This window comes from Callorhinus ursinus, unplaced genomic scaffold, assembly GCF_003265705.2.
Source record: "Callorhinus ursinus isolate GAN/ISIS: 27379988/994484 unplaced genomic scaffold, GSC_fseal_2.0 scaffold106, whole genome shotgun sequence".
Lineage (NCBI taxonomy): Eukaryota > Metazoa > Chordata > Mammalia > Carnivora > Otariidae > Callorhinus > Callorhinus ursinus.
In genome coordinates this window covers 607,401-629,472 of record NW_027397168.1, presented here as the reverse complement: position 1 = coordinate 629,472, position 22,072 = coordinate 607,401, and the positions used below count along the sequence as shown (strand labels likewise).

The 22,072-nt window shown below is 54.7% G+C and overlaps 3 protein-coding genes across 11 annotated transcripts in view; 2 read left to right on the top strand and 1 right to left on the bottom strand.

The window, feature by feature from the left end:
- Window positions 1-22,072, bottom strand: part of ZNF628 (zinc finger protein 628) — a 56,684-nt gene that overhangs the window by 3,522 nt on the left and 31,090 nt on the right. Inside the window, exons 1-2 of one of the 3 annotated variants that reach the window (XM_025849230.2) lie at window positions 17,585-17,642; window positions 9,818-9,956 (exon numbers count right to left, since the gene is read on the bottom strand). The gene's annotated coding sequence lies outside the window, so the exon portion shown is untranslated. Of the gene's footprint in view, window positions 1-3,351; window positions 3,542-7,806; window positions 8,238-9,817; window positions 9,957-17,584 lie in introns of those variants that run through there. The other 2 variants (XR_012377074.1, XM_025849229.2) reach the window with 2 other exon arrangements.
- CUNH19orf85 (chromosome unknown C19orf85 homolog) lies at window positions 9,917-16,491 on the top strand. 2 transcript variants are annotated; one of them, XM_073889336.1, is made up of 3 exons: window positions 9,917-9,987; window positions 11,102-11,330; window positions 16,035-16,491. In XM_073889336.1, exons 2-3 carry the CDS (start codon window positions 11,158-11,160, stop codon window positions 16,489-16,491), a joined length of 630 nt encoding a protein of 209 aa, XP_073745437.1. In that variant the 5' UTR covers window positions 9,917-9,987; window positions 11,102-11,157. The 2 variants fall into 2 exon arrangements, with proteins under 2 accessions (XP_073745437.1, XP_025704896.2); XM_025849111.2 differs by lacking the exon at window positions 9,917-9,987 and having other exon boundaries at window positions 11,085-11,330.
- ISOC2 (isochorismatase domain containing 2) overlaps window positions 17,818-22,072 on the top strand; it is a 7,184-nt gene continuing 2,929 nt past the window's right edge. For 3 of the 6 annotated variants that reach the window (XR_012377070.1, XM_073889318.1, XM_073889316.1), the window contains exons 1-2: window positions 17,818-17,960; window positions 21,584-21,721. Coding sequence is in view for 5 of the 6 variants with exons in the window: in XM_073889318.1 (XP_073745419.1) it covers window positions 21,587-21,721 (135 nt within the window). In the remaining variant the exon portion in view is untranslated. Of the gene's footprint in view, window positions 17,961-21,564; window positions 21,722-22,072 lie in introns of all 6 variants that reach the window. The other 3 variants (XM_025849033.2, XM_025849030.2, XM_073889317.1) reach the window with 2 other exon arrangements.

Below are 22,072 nucleotides of genomic sequence, written 5' to 3'. Positions count from 1 at the left end.
CTACACAAGTCTGAGAAGGCTGTGCGTGGTCTTTAGGAGGTCAAGCACTTCCCTCAGGACTAAGCTCCTTCCCTCTACAGATAGGTACCGCCCTGGAAGAAGGCTGGGGGTCTCTCTAGCACCCTGGCTTCTGATCCTTGACCCTTCTCCCTCTGAAGTCTCATCTTCCACCCTGCCTCAACACCAGCTCCCATTGCCGCGATAACTAAAGCCCTGTGTGCATGCCACTCTCCACCCCCCCATCCTGCTTGCCTGCTCCCTCTTGTGTATTAATCAGAGATCCCTAACCTCCAGCAGACCCATTATAGCACTGCACCCTCCACCCCATCCACATCCTCACTTCCTGCCTGGCTACAGTCTCCCCCCCCCTTTTTTTTTAATTTTTAATTTTAAGATTTTATTTTAATTTTTAAAGATATATTTATTTATTTGAGAGAGAGAGCACAAGCAGGAGGGGCAGAGGGAGAGAGAGAGAGAATCTCAAGCAGAGTCCGCGCTGAGCATGGGGCCTGATGCGGGGCTCCATCTCATGACCCTGAGATCACGACCTGAGCTGAAACCAAGAGTCGACTACTCAACCGACTGTGCCAGCCAGGCGCCCCAAGATTTTATTTTTTAAGTAATCTCCATGCCCAATGTGGGGCTTGAACTCACAACTCCGTGATCAAGAGTTGCGCGCTACCGACTGAGCCAGCCAGGCGCCCTTGGATTCAGTCTCCCTTTGCACTCACACCCATGCATCTCAAAGTTCCCTGCACTGCTCACACTGCACTTCTCTAGTCCATTCACCGCACACACACCCCCACTCAACAGGTGGTACTGGACATATTTCTGTTCCCCTCAAACCTCTCTCCTTTCCCCTCCTCCCCTTAGCAGGTGACCCTGCCATTGATCTTGTCACTGAGAACAGAAAAGCAATCAGAAGAGAACATTCCCATGTTCTAACTACTGTAGCAGTGATTCTCAACGAAAGCAATCAACTCTCACATCCCAGGGGACATCTGGCAATTGCTGGACTGTCCAGTTGTCAGCTGGAGGGGCTAGTGCTCCTGGCATCTAGTGAGGGGAGACCAGGGATGCTGCTCGACACTCTACAGTGCACAGGACAACCCTCCACAGCACAGAATGATCCAGTCCAAAACACCAGTAGTGCTGAGGCTGAGAATTCCTATACTGCCCCTCCCCCTTGCCTGCCTCAGCCCATGGACTCTGACTTCCCACCTACAACTTTTCTTTATCTCCTGGACTATTTCAGTGTACCCACAAGCTGCATCTCCCATCTTAAAAAAAAAACAAACAGCAAAACCTTTCATCCTGCCCCCCCCCCAGCTATGGCCTTATGTCTCTCCACCCCCTTTGCAGCAAAGCAACTCAAAGTGCTGTCAATACATGCTTTTTCCTGGGGCACCTGGGTGGCTCAGTTGGTTAAGCGTCTGCCTTCAGCTCCAGTCATGATCTCAGGGTCCTGTGATCAAGCCCCGCATCGGGCTCTCTGCTCAGCGGGGAGTCACCTTCTCTCTCTCTTTCTCTCAAATTAAAAAAATACATGCTTTTTCCCATCCCAAACACCATCACTCAGATCCTCCTCCCCCTGACTCTACTCCTGGCCTCCCTGGTACTAAATTGCATGGTCTCTGTTCAATCCCCAAGGGTCCCTCCCTCCTTAAGCCATTCTCCTCACCTTGGGGCACTGGTTCCTTTTCATCTCCGACTTGTGAATTTAGGAGAGCCCAGGGCTCTGCCGACCCTTGGTCCTCTTCCTCATCCACACTCTCTCCCAGGGAACCCCCACTCATTCTGAGGACTTCAGTCTATAAGTGGGATGACTCCAAAATGTATCTCTATTTGACACCCTCTCCTTTGAACTCTAACCCCCTGCTACAGTATGCCATATGGATGCCTAACAGACAACTCAAATTTAACATGCCCCAAATCTAACTTGGTGGGGTTTTTGTCACTCCTGCTCGCTCCTTTCTTCACCCACAGTCTCCATCCCTGAAAACCGCTCGGTCCTTCCTCAGGCGTCGCCTCTTTCTCTCAGCACCTATGCCCAATCCAGCAGGTTCTCCTGTCTCAGAAGGAACATATCCAGAATCTGGCCACTTCTCTCCTGAGGCCCCCATTGCCACCTTTGTCCAGGGCCTTCCTCCTGGGCAGCTGCAACAGCCTCCTAAAACAGATCTCCATGTTTCCACCCCTACTCCTCCTACCCCCCAGGATGCGCCCAACACAGAGGCTGCGTGGAACTTGCCAAAGGCCTCTACAGCTCCCATTTCAGAGAAGACAAATCTCTTACAGGAGCCTACAGACTCCCCATGCCATGGCTTCCTCCCCTCCCTGACCTCCGGCTAGCCTCTCTGACTCTCACACCATCCAGTCACCACCTGGAGCCTCACACAGGCCCCTGCCAGGGACCCCCCCCCCACCCTTCCTGCCAGTGTGCTTGCTGACATTTCACCTCGGGGAGACATTCCCTGCACCAGACCTCAATCTGCAACCCCTTCCAACACTCCCCGTTCTCTATAGTACTTATCACCTCCTAACCTGCTTCTGATCAGGGTGTCCCAACCTCAGCACTGTTGAGATGTGGGGCTGACCAGCGCCGAGGGGCCTGTCCCGAGTACTATGGGGTGTTTAGCAGCATCCCTAGCCCTCTACCCACTAAATTTAGTGGCATCTTAATCACTGTCGCGCTCCAGCGCCTAAAACAACGTCTGGCACAGAGCGAGCACTGAGAAAACATATTCTGAATGAAAAAAGGCCGGGCATCTCCTTTGGACAGGCTATAAAGATTCCCTTTAATAAGATGAGCATCCTCTGTAAAATGTAGGGAAGTCCTTTTAAGAAAAGCTGCCCGTGCCTTTCGGAAGACCGAGCATGCCTTAAGCAAGAGGCGTCCGCCCCCTGCAAGAGCCGGGCCCATCTTGCCCAATGAAGAGCATCCCCTTCGAGAGGCCGGACCACACCCTTCCATCAGACCCGACTTCCCCTTTAAGAGGCTTCTCCCACCGCACACCAATGTCCACCTTTGTTGAGCTAAGCTAGTGGAGTCTTGGAAGCCACCAGGACCCAGAAGCTATTCCTTCGATGTCTGGGACACTGTCCGTGACCTTTCACAAGATAACCCATCCTTAGAGGATAAAAAGCGGGAAGCTGCGGGGAACTGCAGAACCTCACCCAACGCTCCAAAAGCAGCCCCTTGCCCTTTAAGAGGGCGGAGCCGGCCTAGCGGACAAAAGTCGGAGGTGAAGTAGCGCCCTTCCCTTTAAGGCATCCCTTCCGGTTTCACGCTCGCCGTTTCCCCAACGTCTCCGCCCTCCGGTCCCTCCCCCCACCCCTCCGGTCTCTCACCTGCGGCCCCGACCGGGGGAATGAGCGGGGGAGACCTAGGGCCTTCCCGCGGGGGCCGACGGGAAGACGGGGCCCCGGCAGCGGCGGGACAGGAGTGGGGGCCTGGGAGGGGGGCGGGGGCGCGCTCCCTCCCAACAGCCCCCGGCGCGAGGCACCCAACCTTTATCGGTCGCCTCTTGCGCACACAAACCCCGACGTCGCCGTTGGCGCGTCACGACGCCACGTGCGCCGAGGCCCCGCCCCGCCCCTCCCGTTGGCCTGCGGCGGTCGCTCGTTCCCCGGCGTACGCGGCGCACGGCATCGTGGGAGTTGTAGTTCTTCCCCGACCTCCGGCTGCCTGGTCGTTTTGGCGGTAGCGGAAGTCAGCACAAGGCCGGGGAAAGCCAGTCGTGTACCTGGCGTGGGTGGCTTGTTCCCCCTTTCGACTGTCGATTCTCCCTCTCTGTCATAAAATCCCTCTGCAGCAGCGCGGTTTCCGAACGGCCTAGCCAACCAGGGGTGTGGGCCTTCCTGGCCTGGGCCCCACGCCCAGGCCCTGGTCTCCTAATTTCCCCATCGGGGAAACTGAGGCCCGCGAAGCTTCCTGCCCCCCAGAGGTCCCACGCGCTCGCGGTTCCCAGGCGTCTGCTGCGCGCCCGCGTTGTGGTTGTGCAGGAGCTTGGGCCCCGCTATGCCTTCTCCTTCGTGGCTTGGGGGCTTAGGGAACCACTGAGTTGTCGGGGATCCCCTGTCCCCCTTTCCACCTCAGCCCAGGACCGCTTCAGCCTTTGAGCCATACTGGCTAATGAAGGGCATCCAACACAGTTCCTCAACCATGGCACTAGTCACGTCTGGGCCAGATCGTTCTTTGTTGTGAGGGCCATCCTGTGCCTTGTAGGGGGGTCAGCAGCCTCTCTGTGCCTGGCCTCCACCTTCTCTCCCCCACATGTCCCCTCACTGCTCCAAGGCAAGCCCCCTCAGCCTGAGGGCTGTGTATCAGACCAAAAGGCCCTTCTGCTCCTACCCCACACCTCCTCAACTCCTGTGGGAAAGCCCGCGATGCTAGGTGGGGTCCCATTACATGCTCAGCAGCACTCAGCCATGGTTCATGACACAGGGCATCCAAGTGTCCACAACAACCAGCAAGGGGTCCTGATCAGAAGCAAGCGGTACTCTTCCTTGAATGAGCCTCCCAGGCAGTTTCCCAAGGCCCCCAGGCAGGCCCAAACTCAGGTGTGATCTGAGCTGATGTGGACCTTTTTGTCCCTGCCCTGCAGGATCGTTTTTGCAGTCTCCAGTGAATCTGTGCATGGAAATCCTAGGATTCCAGCTCAGCCCAAACATCCCTTTCACTTCAACTTTTACCTCCTCTGCCAGAAGGGAAGCTGCCCAGGGACTGGCAGGGACACATGAGCAGAGCTCTGAGCTGTTGAGGAATAAAGAGGGGAAGGAGAGAGTTGCAGGCATCAGGGTAGAGTTAGGAGGCCCTGCCCCAGGAGGTCGATCCCCACCCGCTGCTAGAGCTCCCCAATACACCGGACCCCACCTCCTGAGGTTGCTCCCAGATGGAGGGAGGATTCCACACTGGGTCAAGGTGTGGATGTGGAATGTACGGCCCAGCTGGCTGCAGGGAGAACCTAGGCCCACCTGCTTCCTCTCAGGCCACTGGGGCCCCTGCAATAGTGAAAGGAGCTCTCCGAGCCAACAGAGCCCCAGCCAGCCCCCTTCTACCTGCCAGTCAGGAGGTATAATGAGGGAGGTGAGAGAGGCAGAGTCCCAGTACCTGCCCTTGTCAGCCATCCCCTACTCTGGAGCCAGAAAATAAAGGTTTTGAACTCAATGGCCTCAAGCAACTGGCCGTGCAGATTTAACTGGCTTTTTCCAAATAGTAGTAGCTGGACACCTCATGTAGAATTCTCTACAAGGGACATCATGGGGCCCTCATACAGACAAGCAAACACCGCTGCAGGCCCCTGGCATTCTTGTTTCTGGCCAACAACACCCTGCCCCAGGTGCTTTTGGGGGAGACTAACCCCCTCAACTAGATCAGGCATCTTATCCAGCCCCAGACCCTCCAAGCCCTTGTCCTCCACCTTGCCGGCCAGATGAACCGTTCATCCTGGAGGACAGAGCTGGGAGTGGGGACTGCAGCCTTTGAAGGTAGCCAAGACCTACCTGACCCTTCCCAGGGATCTAGGCTGTTACTCCTGCCCCAAAGGCCCTATGTGCATGTGGGGTTGTCCCTCTCTGTCTACCCCATCCCAAAGCTGTCAGCCAAAAAAGGGTTGGCAAGGGTCTGCACCCACTCCACCTCCTGATTCCAGAGAAAGGCAGCCCCTCCCTCAATGGTAGTCAAAGGAGAAGAGACCCTGGGAGGAACTGGGGAGCCTGGACCTTTCCCTCTTCCTCACACTCCCCTGCCAGCCACACTATGGGTGGTGGGAAATGTGTCCTGGGTTTCTGGAACAGTCCAGCTCCAAGGTGGCCCAGCCAGGACCAGAGTCTGGGCCTGCCCTCTTTGGGATCACAGGGTGGGGAGGGGGCTCAGTTCTCACTCTCGGTGCCCCCAAATGCTCAAGCCCTCCAGGCCACATCCCTTCTCTCTGGAAGGAGGGGGCATGTGATGTCAGGCTGTGTGGACATTCAGTTCTGGTTTGGGCCACTCAGCCCGTTGCCTTCATGATGGCACCACTTGTACTCACTAGAGAGGCGAGGATTGGGGGCTGGGGTGAGAGGTGTCCCTGGAGCACCTGTCTCCCCCTACACACACAGCAGGAGGTATCTGGACCAAAGACAGGACTCCCAGGGCCAGAGGTAAGAATAAATAACCTTTTTCACCTGAGTGCAGGAAAGAGAGCAGAGATGCACTTTAAGCAAGGTGGGGGGTGGGCAGGAGGCCAGGGGGCTGGCCTACACCTCCCACAGACTAAGGATGGCCCTTTTTGACATTTCTTGGGTCTCCCATGGGGTGCCCAGCCGGCCCTGCCTGCATGGGCCTGTCCCAGGGAAGGAGTGTTATCCCCACTTGACTAGGGGCTAAGTAGAGGTCCTCTGAAGTCTCTTGGCCAGGCAAAGAACCAGGAAGTGGTTCCTGTAACCCGGAAGTGATTTAACCAGTAGTGTCTCCAGCCCCAGAGTCCATCGCCATCCAAGGCCTATCTAGCAGGTCCCCACATGTATCGTCACAGCCCGGCACAGAGGAGCCAGAGGAGACTCCCCAGCCGGTCACACTGGGTCACATGGTCCCTCCTGTACAGGGAAAACACATCCCTCGGTTTTAAGTACAAAAATGTGGACAGGGACAGATCTGCACCAAATGCCCTCCCCAGGAGTGGCCTCCACTTTCCATGATGATCCCCAATGACCCACGCCCTCGTACACTATGTGCCTTTTCTTCACGTGGCCAGTGGACATGACAGACTCCTGTGACAGGTTATGTGATACGGCGAAGGTGAAGGGACTTGGGCAGGTGCAATCAAGGCTCCCTGTCAGTTGATGTTGATCAAAAAGAAATGTAATGGTTAATTTTATGTGTCCACCTGACTGAGCCACAGGAAGCCCAGGTATCTGGTTAAACTCGATTTCTGGGCGTGTCTGTAAAGGTGTTTCTGGAAGAGATAAGCATTTGCATCAGTAGACCGAGTAGAGCCAATGGCCCTCCCCCCCATGGAGGGGAGGCGATTGGCCATCACCCAACCCAAGGGGGGCTTGGCTAGAACAAAAAGTTGCAGGAAGGTGCAGGAAGGTTGGATTCCCTCTCTACCTGACTGTTGATCTTTGCCTGCCCTCGGTGCTCCTGGTTCTCAGGGCTTCAGACTCAGACTGGAATCCACACCATTGGCTCTCTGGTTCTGAAGCCTTGGAACTACACCACTGGCTTTCTTGGCCTCCAACATGCAGATGGCAGATCATGGGACTTCCTCCATAATTGCATGAGCCAGTACCTTACAGTAGATCTCTTTCTATATAAAATGGAAGATATATAACATCTCTCTTTCTGTCTCTCTATAGATAGATAGATAGATAGATAGATAGATAGATAGATAGATAGATAGATGATAGATAGATAGATAGAATAGACACAGATATAGCTACTATTGGTTCTGTTTCCCTGAAGAACCCTAATATAGAAAGGTTGTGCTGGGTGGGCCTGATATAATCAGGCAAGGTCTTTGAAGCTGGGTCTAGAGGTCAGAGATGTGAAATGTCAGTGATTCTCCTGCTGGCCTTGAAGCCGCCCAATTCCATGAGTTCTACAGATGAAAGGAAATGAATTCTTCCATGTGAGCCTGGAAGAGGACCCAACCTCAGATGAGACAGCAGCCCCAGCCTACACCATGATCGCAGCCTCGTGATCAAGTGCCTGGACTCCTGACCCATGGCAACTGTGAGAAAATTAGAGGATATTATTTTAAGCCATGGTATTTATGGTTATTTGTGACACAACATAGATAACTAATACACTTCTTGTGTTAGTTTGCTGGGGCTGCCCTAACAAGGCCCCACAGGCTGGGTGGTTTAAACAACAGAAATTTATTTTCTTATATTTGAGACTAGAAGTCCAAGATCAAGGTGTTGGCAGGGTTGGTTTCTTCTGAGGCCTGTCTCCGTAGCTTGTCTTCTCCCTATGTCTTCACATGGCCTTCCCTGTATCTGTCCGTGTCCAAGTTTCCTCTTCTTATAAGGACACCAGGCATATTGGTTTGGGCACAGATATATGACTTGATTTTAAATTAATTACCCCTTTAAAGACCTTATTTCTGAACACAGTCACATTTTGAGGTATGGGGGTTAGGACTCCAATGGACGAGTTTGGGGAGACACAACTTAGCCCATACCGTGGTGTGAAACAAATATGACAGTGTTGGCCTCTGAGTTCTTGGTTGGGAACACCAGGAACCTGCCACCTGTAAATTTTCACAATAAGTTTTAAGAGAAACAAAGTCCCATTGGAACTAGGTAGAGAGATCACAGATGAGCAGGATGGAGGCAAGTTTTGTCTGGGCTCCTGGCCTGATCCTGACACCTCATTTCCCCTCTCCCCATATTAGAGAGGGATTCAGGAGTGAGGTCTCCACATTCCAGGTGCAGCAAGGCCAGCAAAGGAGGTTTGGGGCAGGGCCCTGAGGTCTAGGCACTACCTCTGCTTCAAACCCTACATAGCTCCTCATCACTCTTGCCTTCATAACCCAACTCCTACCTGGCCTACAAAGCCCTCAGGGTTCAGCCCCTGTCCACGTCTCTGACTTTACCTCTTCCTATCGTTCCCTCTGCCTGGGAAGCTCCTGGCTGCCCTGTCTTCCACTCAGGCTGCAGGACAATTGTCACCTTCTCAGAGATGGCCTCTCCATCTGAAGCAGCACCCCTCCCCCATCCAACCTCCATCATCCTGGACTGGACTTTTCTTGTTTGTGGGTGTCTCCCTCCCAGACTCCTCCAGGGACACACTGTGCTCGTCTTGATCACTGCCATATCCTCTGTCTACTGTAGGTGCTCAGTCAATGTTTATTAAATCACTAAACGTCCCCCCCACCCACCCCCATGATGAGGGTTGGGATGGGGGAAGGGAGCCTGTGAGGACCTTCTAATACCAGGAAGGGCAGGTCCTCAACAAACCTCAGAGGAAGCCAGCCCCCAGCTGTGGGTGACGCTTGTCCATGACCAGACAGGAGGAGAGGGGCCCAAAGGTGAGGGTGCCGCCGCTGGAGCACAGCCTCCCAGCACTGCCCGGGATGTGGGCGCCCCCTGGTGGAGCATCCCTAGGCCCGAGTCCGGAGGGCTGGCGGCCCTAGCTGTGTTCCAGACTCCCCTGGCCGAGGGACAGAGCTCGCTAGCAGATGCTGCCCTTGGCTCCTGGTGTTGGATTCGGGTCTGCTCCTGGAACCCGGCTAGCAAAGGTCACGCCCCGGCTATGCAGTGGCTGTCCTTGAGCCTGAACCCCGACCTCCAGAGGGTCCCCTCCCCCACGGCCCCTTGCCAAGGGACCCTGCACGTTCCCCTCTGGGCCTGAAAGTCACAGGAGAGGAAAACTTCCAGGCTGTCCCACAACATCACATGCACGCCCAGGATGTGCACACACACGTGAACACACACACATGCACGCCTTGCCCAGGGCAAGAAACACAGACACAGACTTGGAGAGACACTGTAGAGACAGAGACGGCCAGAGAAGCTGAGAAACAGCCATGGCAAGTGCTGTGGTCAGAGACAATGAGGAGGGAAGGACAGGAGACATCCAGGGAGGGGCAGAAAAGCCAGGAGGGGCCAAGGGGCAAAGTGCAGCTCAGTGAGGGGGCTGGAGAGCCTTGGAGGCGTCCAAGACGGTCGCTTGGTGTCTGCCGCGGTCGGCCTGGTGGCCCCCATCCCGAGCCCTGGGCCCGGCCTCTGCTACCGTATTTGGGCTGCTGCCCCAGTGCTGACCCTGCCCACAAGCGCAGGGTGGCGGGCCCACGCTGACTCGAGTTCAAATCCCAGCTTGGCCACTTACTTGCAGCGTGAGCTTGGAGAAGTCGCGGCGGCTCTGGAAGCTGGAAAAGGCTTAGGGGACAGATTCTCCCCTGCAGCCTCCAGAAGGGACACCTCGCCTTCAGCTCAGAAGACCCACCTTGGACTTCTGACCCCCAGAACTGCAAGAGGATAAATGTACATGGTTTTAAGGTTTGTGGTAGTGCGTACCCCTAGGACACTCACACCCCCCAACGCAAACCTTTAATGCAGTCCCCCCCAGAGCAAACACGAAGACACCTCTCCCGCGCCAGCCCAGACCAGGGTCCCCCACTTTGGCCAATGCCCTCCCAGGAACAAGAGGACCCCACTCCCACCCCCCAGGAGCCAGCCTCCTCCCCACCCGCCACGTCCCAGCCTCCCCCAAATACCAAGGGCCCCCCAGTCCCTCAGTACAATGCCTTCAGGGAAACCACACCCATGTTTTCTCTTCCCCTCCCACGGCCACAGCCAGGCTGTGCCAGAAACAGTCCCTCCTGTCACCCACCTAAGCACCCAGGCCAGCCGGCACCTGTCCCCCGCCCCCTCCCTTGCTCACTCACTGCTCTGGCGGAAATGCAAGGGTTTGGGGCTCAACCCCCTCACACAGAAGCCAGCCCTTCCTGCTGGCTGGAGGCCTTGGGCACAGGCGAGCCCCCTCTCTGAGCCTGTTTCCCAGGATGCTGGGCCCGGAGCCGAGGGAAGCACAGGGGGGATACATCTGCAGGTGGGTGGGGAGATGTCCGGTGTCTGCCCTGCAGCTGGAGGCTGCCAGCATCCCTCCCAGGGAGCCGTGTCCCCCTCCCTCCCAACCTGCACCCAAGCCTCCCACCACTCCCTCCCCTCAACTCCAATTAAGGGTCCTCAACACTAATCGATGCGGTTGACTCAGCCCCTGGCCTCGCCTCCCTAATGAGGCCTTTGTCCCCATAATTGGCTATCTCCAGGTGCTTTTCTCTGCCCCCCACCATGCTGCCCTGTCCCATATCCTAGGTCCAACTATGTGCTAATTGGGCCCCTGGGGGGGCGCACATAAAGCCCCCCCCCTTGCCTTCCTATATCAGCCCCACCCACGGGTTCCTCAAAGCTCTGCATCCAGCCTCCAGGAGGTAGGGGTGGGGCATAGGAGGGAGGACTTGTCCTAATTCCCTGGGCCCTGCTTCCTCCAACCAGAGCCTTGCCTCCCCTCCAGAGTCGGCCTGCCCCTCCCAAAGGCCCTCTCCTCTCCTGTCTGCCGTCTGCCTCCCCAGCCCTGAGCTCCTGGCCCTGGTTGCTCCTCTCGCCTCAGATTTAGGAGCTGCTTTCTGATCAGCAGGAATATTGTGGAGAGCTATCACCCCAGCCATGCACCCCGGGACCCCTACAGCCTCTGCAGTCTCTGAGCCCAGCCCTCGGGAACTGTGTGCCTTCGTGAGTGGGGCAACCACCCACATGCTGCGTGCCCTGCACCCTCGGCGGACCCGGACCCCCAAAAGGAGACCCAACCACAGGAGGTTTCTGCACAACCAGATCTGCAGGTGAGTGGGGGTGGACGAGGGGAGGGGCCAGACAGCTCAGAGTGGGGGAGACCAGGCCCAGACAGAACAGAGAGAAGGGGACCCCAGAATGCAGTCAACACTCAAGATGCATTTATTGACCATTAACTGTGTACCGGGCCCCTGAGATCCATCTGTGCAAGTAGACAGAACCCCCTGCCTCATAGAGCCTGTGTTCCAGCGGCAAGGCAGCTGATCAGGGACAGCTAGATAAAGTGATACATGGATGGACCTTGAGAACATGATGCTGAGTGAAAGAAGCCAGACATAAGGCCACATATCGCATGATGCCATTTCTGTGAAACATCCAGAACAGGCAGAGCCAGAAAGCAGGGGAACAGTACCAGGGGAGGCACTGCTGGAGGCAAGTGGGGATGGTGAGTGATTGTCACTGGGTTCGGAGTTGCTTTCTGGGGTGACGAAAAGTTCCGGAACGAATTAGAGGTGGAAGTTGCACATTGTGAAGGTACTAAATGCCACTGAATTGCACACTTTAAAGTGGCTCATTTTAAGTTATATGAATTTTACCTCAATTTTTAAAAATTATATGGCATGCTATGAGGTGATAAGTGCCATGGAGGGTGTGCTGGGGGAGAACTGGCATTTTAGGTGTCAGGGAAGGCTTTACGGAGAAGGTGACAATTGAGCCAAGACCTGACTGAAGCCAGGGAACAAGATGTGGATGTCTGAGGGAAGAGCATTCCAGGCAAGGCACAGCAAGTGCAAAGGCCCTGAGGCAGGAACATCCTTGGAATGCTTGAGAACCAGTATGGCTGGGGCACAGTGAAAGGGGGAAGGAATTAGGTTCTAAAGAAACAGGAGCTCCCCATTTAGCACTATATCATTCAGCCTCTGGGCCTCTGCACATCCTGTTCCCTTTGTGGGACAACGCCCTTCCCTGTCTCTGGGAATGTAGATGGGGACCTGAGCTCCTTCAGGTCTGTACTCACGCCTGTCCTCCCTCTCACACCTCACCCAGCCCTGCCCCACCTTGCCCTGTGCTCTCCCCTCACTTTGTGACAGTAACCAGTTTTTAAGCACTTGCTGTGTGCCAGGCACACCATATTAAGGGTTTGACATACGATATGTCACTTAATGCTCCCAACAAAGAGTAGGTTGCACAGTAGGTTGTCTTTGTCCCTACATTAGCAACGAGGAGGCTCAGAGAGATTCGATGACTTATCCAAACTACACAGCTAAAGAATGGATACAACCCAGGCACTCTGAGTCCAGAGCCCATGTTCTGTACTACTTTGCTGTCCTGCCTGGAAACAGCCTCTCAGGGACTTGAGGCTGACGATGATGTGATGATGGTGATGATGGAGGTGATGGTGGTGATGATGGTGGTGATGATGGTGATGATGATGGTGATGATGGTGGTGATGGTGGTGATGGTGATAATGATGTGATGATGGTGGTGATGGTGATGGTGGTGATGATGTGATGATAATGGTGGTGAAGGTGATGATGATGATGGTGATGACGATGATGATGGTGGTGATGATGATGGTGATGGTGGGGATGGTGCTGATAATGGTGATGATTGTGATGATGGTGATGATGATGATGATGGTGGTGATGATGATGGTGGTGATGGTGATGATGATGATGATGGTGGTGATGGTGATGATGATGATGGTGATGATGGTGATGATGGTGATGGTGGTGATGACAATGATGATGATGGTGATAATGGTGATGGTGATGGTGATGGTGGTGATGATGGTGATGATGATGATGGTGATGATGGTGATGGTGGTGATGACAATGATGATGATGGTGGTGATAATGGTGATGGTGATGGTGATGATGGTGATGGTGGTGACGACAGTGGTGATGATGACAGTGATGGTGATCATGGTGATGATGGTGGTGCTTGTTCTGAGCACTTTAGTATAAACTTATAATACTCACTCACAGTGAATACGAATTCATTAGTCCCCCATAGTAACCCTAGGAGCTAGGTGCTATTATAATCCTCATTTTTCAGATGAGGAAACTGAAGCACAGGGAGGGAAAGTGACTGGCCCAAGGACCTGCTTTTCTCAAAGTAGGTTGTCCCTCCCAGCCAGCCCAGAACCTTGCTCCAAGAGGTCTTGGAACCAAATCTGAGTAAACAGGAGCCTGGTCCAGCCTAAATCCTGCCTCCACACTACAAGACACCTTCCACCAGGATGCCCAGCGCGGGCCACACTGTTCACTGCCACTACCCTACACACCCATTATTGAAGAGGAAAACACACATCTCTTCAAACAGGCTCCAGCCCTGTGTCCCAGAGCTAGCCTTCTCACTCCTCTTCAGCCCCTTCATCAACCAGTTCAGGACCCCTCCCCCATCTCCAGCCCCCATCTGGGTTCCCTGCCCACCTCCAGTCTGGACCCTGGGCTACTGCCAGCCTCTTACCTCCCAGGTTCCCTGTCTAGCCTCCCCCACTCAGCCTCCCTGCTCCCCCAGGGCCAATTCCTCTCCTGTAGCATCCCAGACATTCCCACCCCCATGCCTGGCTCTGTCACATGCTCCCCGGAGACCCAGGCCTCCCACGAGTTGCCTCATGGGCAGCCCAGGCAGCTCTGGAGCATATTCCCTGAGAAAATCCAGGTCAGAGGTAAACTATCCTCGGCAGCTTCCCACCCACGTCCTCCTCCACCCTCCAGGCCCCCTCAGGCCCTGCTCCCTCAGGAGCCCCCTCCCACCCATGTATATGGATTTTTGACTTTTTATTGTGAAGAATTTCCAATCTACAGAAAAGTCAAGACAGCTAGCTGTCTGACAGAGCAGTTCTCAAAAAATGGTCCCCAGACCCACAGCATCAGCACCTCCGCACAGTGTGGGGATGTGCTAGAGATGCAGATTCTTGAATGTCACCCCAGGCCTGCAGAACCCAAAGCTCAGGGGCCCAAGGACCTGTATTGCCACAAGCCCTCCAGGTGTTCCATTGTGCTCTCAAGTTAGAGAGCCACTGGCTTAAAGATCACTCACGTACCATCACTTAGACTTTACTGCCCGTAACATTTTAGCCTATTTCCTTCATCTATCTTCTTAAAATAGTTCAAGCAAATCACAAATGTCATGACTCTTCAGCCCTAAATGTCATTTATACGGAGTTTGTTCAAGTCAACTCCCCCCCCCTTCCCACCCCCATTCTCTGCCATTTAACCTGACCTCCCATTTCTGAACATTTTTCCTGGGGACTCAGAGTGTAACTATTCTCTTTGGCGTCAAAGACAGTTCCAGAGTAGCAGCTCTCACTAATTTATTTATGAGCCTATCTTCTTGTGGTAAAATAGACATAACATAAAATTCACCATTTTGAGTGATTTAAAGTGTGCACTTCATTGGTATTTCGTATATTCATAATGTTTTGCAACCAGTTACCTCTGTCGGGTTCCAGAACATTTTCATCACCCCCAGAGGAGATCCCCTACTCCCCAACCCCCCTCCCCCAGCACTGACAGCCACCAGTCCGCTTTCTGTCTCCAGGGACCTGCTTATTCTGGACATTTCATGTAAACAGAACCATACAATATCAGCTACCTGTTTAAATAAAACCTTTTCTGGAAATTTACCAACTATAAGAAATGCACATAGTATTGGCGTAGAGCTTGACGAATTTTCCCAAAGGGAACCTACTAGTGTAAGCAGCGTTCAGGTCCAGGAACAGGGCCCTTCTTGCCCCTGGAGGCACCCATGGTGTCTCCTTCCCATAAGCTGCCATCCTGATTTCTCTTACTGTCATCGGGTTAGCCTGCTTTTTGAGCTTCAAATGGAGTCATGCAGGTACGAGTTGTGAGTCTTGCTGCTTTTGCTCAACATTATGTTTGTGCATTGATCTCCTACAATTGCCATAATCAAACACCAGCGACTGGGTGGCTGAAACAACAGAAATTTACTTTCTCATGCTTCTGGAGGCCCCAGTCCCAGATCAGGTGCTGGCAGGGTGAGGCCTCTCTCCTTGGCTTGTAGATGGCCTGTGTCTTCCTTCCACGGGTCCCAACCTCCTCTCATTGGATTAGAGGCCACCCTCACCATGTCATCTTAACTTAACTACCTCTTTAAAGGCCCTGTCTCCAAATACAATCATGTTCTAAGGTACTGAGTGTTAAACCCCCAACATATGAATTTTAGGGGGACGTAACTGAGCCCATCATGGTTTGTGAGATCTTTCCACATAGTTCTTGAGAGGTAGGAACGATAGGGGAGGGGCCAGTGTGATGGCTGTTGTGGTCATCCAGACAGGAAATGCTGGGGACTTCAACCAAGGATTGGTGGGGATGCGGAGATGGGCAGATTCAAGAGCTCGGTAGGGAGTAGAATCCCCAGCGCATCACTGTTACACGTGCACCCCTAGCCCATAGTGCGCCTTGTGTGGAAGACACTTTTCAAGGCACCCTTTCCTTCAGACGTTTTTTACTTTTAAACATTGGGATGTGGTCATAACAAATCTAAGTGTCAAAAATGTGCACTGTGCTGAACTGGAGGTGCTACCTTGTGCAGTACAAAACCCCCACAGCTGTTCAGAGCTCCCCTATGAATGGGGTTAGAAAAACTGAATTGTCAGACTCAAGAAAGGACCCAGGTAGCACAGAGCAGAAAAATGGAGAGGAGGAGAAGGAAAAAACTGGTCCTGGGAGGGCAGACAGGAGGGGAATGCCTCACGCTGCCCAGTAATGCTCCTCTCTCTGCAGGCAGTTTGCCAAGATTGAAGCTGCCACCCGGCGCCTGGCGCTGTCTATCCTATCCCAGGAGGCACCTCCCCAGAGACCTGCGCCCCGGAGGCCACCCCTGCCGCCTCCATCCCCCTTCCTGGGGGTGGCCTGTGCTGTGGCCCCCACGGAGGCACCCTACGCGGGCCCCAGCCTGAGCCTCGCGGCCCTGGACACCTCCACCCTCGACCTCTTTGATGACATTGCACTCACCCCCGAGTGTCCCTCAGGGCCATCTGAGTTGTCCCTCTGTGCTTGGAGCCAGCCAGACCTGAGGCAGGCTTCACATTTCTATAATCCCCTCCCCTCTCCCCCAAATGCCCCGGGGGCAGTGGATGGGCCCTGGGCTCCTGAGGCGTATTGGGTGGGCACGTGGGAGGTGCCTCGTGCCTGTCATTCTCAGGGAATCCCTGAGGGCTGGGGTACCTGCTCCCCATGATGCTCAACCACAACCCAACCCAGGCCCCCCCCCCCCGCCACCGGACAAATCAGAGGCCACCCTCATGATAGTTCAGCAACCACCCCCCAGGAGCCCCCTGTCCTGTCAACTCCCCTCCTGGCAACCCCTGGGAACATGAGCCAAGCCCAGACTCCTCCCACCTCAGGCCACGTCTTCTCCTAGTCCAGGTCCCCCACCTCTGCCTCTGCCAGGGGTGACCCCTTGCACTCTCCCTCCCCCACCTTCTCCCTCCTTTCTTCCCAGGCCCATCTCCTCAGTGTCTGCCGCTCCAGGCTCCTCTCACCTTGGCTAATTTCTGCCTAATGTCTGGTCTTGTCTCATTTATTCCCAAATATGTACCGAGGGCCTACTATGTGTCAGGCCCCATCTAGATGCTGAGGATTCAGGAGTGAATAAACAGACAAGATGTGTGCATTTAAGGGGGTGGGGGGGGATTGACAAAGGGTACATTCGTACATTTCTTAAACGCAAGATAAATTTCCAATTTCAGATTGAAATTAGGGCTGTGAAGAAAATAAAACAGAGACTTGACTGAGTGGCTGTTTGACATCAGGTGCTCAGGGAAAGCCCTGAACGACAAGGAGCCGTCTGAGCGAAGGTCTGGGGCTCCAGGCTGAGGAACAGGACGTGCAAAGACTCCGAGGTGGCTGGAGCAGTGTGAGCAGGGCAAGTGGTAAGAGATGAGGTCGGGGAGGTTGACAAAGGCAAACATGAATTGGGAGTGGTTTGGATTTGATTCCAAGACTGATGAGGAAATTCTCTCCCCAACTCTTTCTCAGCCCCATTTCCAAGCACAGAGTCTAAATATTACAAACACCACGCAAAACAAACCACCAAACAGCACCCTAGGAGGCAGGTGCTGTACAGATGGGGAAACTGAGGCGGAGTGGGGTTGGGAGGACTTAAATCCCCTCTCCTGGAAAGCGCTTGGGTCTCTTGATAAGTTTCTGTTTCTAGGCCCAAGGGCCAACGTTCGAACCCCAGGCCTGCCTCTGCTCTGGCTACGCCCCTCCCTCCCTCATTCCTCGGCCTCAAAGGTCTGGTTTATACAATGCGGGTGGCCGCTACCCACCTGCCCAGCTGCAGTTCGCGTTCTCCGCACCCACGGCGCCGCTCCGCCCCGGGCCCGCCATTCACGCCCTTCCCGGCTCCCCATTGGTCAGAGGCGCTGCCTTCCCGCCCCCCCCCCCGGTGGGCCAATCACGCTCTCAACATTGACAGTGTGCCCGGCACCGCCCCTCCACGGAGGGCGAAACAGCCTCGCCTGTGGATTGGCCGGCCGCAAGGGCGGGGCAGAGCTTGGCGAGCGCCGATTGGGTGGCTCGGCCTGGATGGGCGGACGCGGATGGCGCGGGGGCGGGCCACGTGTGGCGACCCTACAAAAAACGGTGACCTAGCCTTGGAACCCGGCAGGAGGAACTGAGCGGCTTAAGTCCGGGCTTTGAGAGGTGAGTGTCCCCCAGGCCTCTCCAGCGAAGGAGCGGGACAGGCTGCGGCCCGGCGCCTTCCGGGTAAGCCTCCCCTCCCCCAGGGCTGCAGGGGGACCGATCTCCCCGCCTTGCAGGTGGGGAAACGGAGGCTTTGCCAGGCGGTCCAGGCCGAGGTGACACGGCCAAGGGGAGCACTCCTGCCCAGGCCCTACAGAATTGGCTGGCCAGGGACTCGAGCCCTCCACGGGTCGCCCCCGCCCTCTCTGCATCCCCGGCCGAGTTTTGCCTCATCCCTATGAGTTTGACCCCTGTTTTCAGGCTCAGACAGAGCATGAAACTTGCGAAGGGTCACACAGCCAGGAAATCCCGGCTGCAGGGCTGCCCACCCCCCAGGCCCCGTGGGCATCTAAGCAGCACCCCCCTCCCCCTGCTGCCCCTCCTCCTCCCGCCTTGGACTCCCTCCACCCAGAGCTCAATTCTGTACCTTCTCTCCACGGCACCCGCAAATGGGTCTCCAGCCCAGACCTCCCCACATGCGTGCACACACACACACACTCCCCGCCCTCAATTTTTCATCTTCTTCCCCCCACCAATTCCCCTCTCCAGGTCCGCGGTTCCCCCCAGTTCCCCTCTCCAAGTCCCTGGGACTTGCCACCCATGAACCAGAAACGTGAAGATCTTCCTCCTTCTCCCCTCCCCCACAGCCCTGCCCCCTGAATCTCTCTGCCCTCTCTGCTTTAACTAGAGCCCAGGCCTCACCCTTGCCCACCTGGACCCCAGCCCTGGTTTTCTTCCTGGCCTCCACCTCCAGTCCAGCCCCACAGAGGCCAGCGAGGCCTCCCCCATTTTATCTGATATTTTGAAAACTTTTTATGGAGATACACTGCATATGCAGGAAAACCATACAAATCGCAAGTACATAGCTCAAATAACGTTTCACATAGCAAACGCTCTGGTGTAAACAGCATCCGAATCCAGCCAGAAGTAGGACATCCCCCACATCCCAGAAGAGCCCCCCTTGGACCCTGTTCTTCACTGCCACCCAAGGATAACCATTCATTCATTGATTCATTCATTCATAACTTCACCACCACAGATTGGTTTTGCTGGGTTCTCACCTCATGTAAATATTTTATTGTATTGTAGTTATTATGGACCAGACAACCAATCACACATTGTCCAAAATTGAAAAGGAACAGAACAGTACACAGTTAAAATCAAGTCTCCTTCACACCTGGTCCCTCAGTGACCTGCTCCCTGGCCTGAAGTACCTGCTCCATATAGAGAGGAGGGCTACACTGGCTTGTTCTCTCCTGATTGGGGCACAGATGGGAGCATTGCTATATACACTGTTCTGCTTCATTTCACTGTTACCCCTCTTGGACAATTTTTCATATTGTTACTTAAAGAGCATGCTTGTCATTCTTCCTGGCTGCAAAGAATTCCATAGTATAGACATACCGTAACTCAGGTGACGGCTAAAGGGCTGCCCAACCGTAGATGTTTACATTGATTTCTATTCCTTTGCTCTGTGGAAGAGTCGCATAATGAGTAACCTAGGCCTGGTAGTGAATAACCTCATGTCTCACATGGATGTCTGCAGGGCAAACACTCAGGAGTGAGTTTTCTGGGTCACAGGGTTCACATAACTCTAATTCTGAGAAATGTGGTCCCACGTGCTTCCCTAAGGGTTGTTGCAATCCACACTCCTACCAGTGTGCAGGGGAGATCCTTGTTGCTCCAGACACATGTCGTAGGCTTGCAGCCATTAGAGCCCTGATCTGACCTTGACCCTCCTGTCTCCTGAAGACTCAAAGAGTAGAAGTGAGAAGAGCACCCCAGCTGGAGGGACCACCAGCAAAAGGCCTTGAGATGCAACATGACTGGCCAAGGCTGGAATGGTCCACAGCGCCTTGTAGGAGGGGGTTATGTTTTAGTCTTGAGGACAGAGAGAAGCCATGCAGGACGGTGGGGGCTGAGACAGGGGAGTGACAGAGTCCGCTTTGTGTTTTCAGATTTTCTCTCTCTCTCTCTCTCTCTCTCTGGCCAATTCCTCAGGAAGAATTTTGCACTCTGCCAAGATAGATCAGGTTCCCTAGAAATCCCAGCACTGATCACAGTTGTAATTATGTGATTAATTCATTGTGTGGTTTTGTTTTTGTGGGAGCTTCCATGCCATTTTGTTTTTAGATAAAATTCACATAGCATAAAACTCCCCCTTCTAACCATCCATCCTTTTTTATAGTTCAGATATGTTGCCCATAGAAAACATTTTCTACAATAGACCTGTTCATCTGAGAGAATTCCCATAAACACCTGTGTGTACTTACCACCCAGCCTTCACACCTCCCCCGTGTTAACCCTTTGGCCTTCCACTAGGTCTGCAGGGTCTCCCATGTCCCAGATAAATTAACGAGTAAATGAGTGAGCATACAGGGGATGAGAGCTGTGCAGCAACTTGGGGACCCAAGGACTCAGACCTCCTGGGGACATGGGCTGGGACATGCTGAGACTCAGGGCCCCAGGTGCGGGAGACGGAGCCGCTCTGACCGGGAGGCTGGCTGTCCTCTAGTCCTGCAGGACCTCGGGCAAGTCATGGACCACTCTGCGTCTCAGTGGCCTCCCCGTAAAAGGGCTGCTGGGCAGGTGGCTCCACCAGCCCCGCCCCTTCTTTCGCTCTCTCTTTTTTTTTTTAAACCGTGCTAAAGTACACATAATGAAATTTACCATTTCAACCATTCTTAAGCGTACCATGAAGTGGCTGTTACAAACATTCATGACTTTGCGTAACCGTGGCCACCATCTAGTTCCAGAATGTGTTCATCACCCCAGATGGGAACTCTGCACGCATTAGGCGATCAGTTCTCATCTCTCCACCTGCCCAGCCCCTGGCAGCCACCAGCTGCTTCCTGCCTCTGGACTTGATCCCTGTGGGCAGCGGTTCATATACAAGGGCTCCCACAGAGGGGGGCCTTCAGTCACTGGCCTCTCTCACTGAGCACAGCGATTCTGAGGTTCATCCATGATGTAGCACGTAGCAGCGCTTCATTCCTTTCTACAGGTGGATAATGGTCCCCTGTGTAGGTACCCCCGCCTTTCTGTCTAGGAACCATAGGGACATGCAGCCCGCATTGCACACATGGGTAACTGAGTTTCAGAGGCTCAGCTGGGGGGAGTCTGACTTGAGGGAGTCAGCACCGCCCCTCCACCCAGGCTCTTTTTTCCTCAGGAGCCACATCTGATCCATTAGCTGCTTGGGCCCTTGGGTGGGTCACTTCACACCTAACCCTGAGGGTGAGGATCACAGTTGGAGCCTGGAGTGTGGCAGGAGAGAGGGTGACCTTGACAGAAGGAAAAGGCTTCCCAGGGCCCTGGGAGAGTGAGGCTGGGAGCACCAGGGTGGTCAAGGTCAGAGAAGGCTTCTGGGGGAAAGTGATGTCCCAGCTGAGTAGGACACGTTAAGAAAGAAATGGATACCAGGCCCCAGGGAACTGCAGACACAAAGGCCTGAGGGTGGGAGCACAGTGGTTTCCAAAGCACCGTGTAGGACCCTCAAGGGTCTAGGTGCATGGACCCTGGATGTGCAAAGAAGCCCCTTGCCCATCTGACCCTACCCACTCAGCACCTCCGCCCATCCCCAGAACATGGCAGCTGTGAAGCCCAGCCTGGGCCGAGTCCTCCCTGGATCATCCATCCTGTTCCTGTGTGACATGCAGGAGAAGTTCCGACATATTGCATACTTCCCCGAGATTGTCTCTGTGGCCGCCCGCATGCTCAAGGTACAGCCCCTCCTCCCTCAAACCAGGTATCAGGCCCCAGCCTCCTCCCTCAGACCCAGGAGTCCAACCCCCAGCCTCCTCCCTCAGACCCAGGAGTCCAGACCCCCAGCCCCCTCCTCCCTCAGACCCAGGAGTCCAGACCCCCAGCCCCTCCTCCCTCAGACCCAGGAGTCCAGGCCCCCAGCCCCTCCTCCCTCAGACCCAGGAGTCCAGGCCCCCAGCCCCTCCTCCCTCAGACTCAGGAGCCCAGCTCCCAGCCCCTCTGCCCTCAGACCCAGGAGTCCAGACCCCCAGCCCCTCCTCCCTCAGACCCAGGGGTCCAGGCCCCCAGCCCCCTCCTCCCTCAGACTC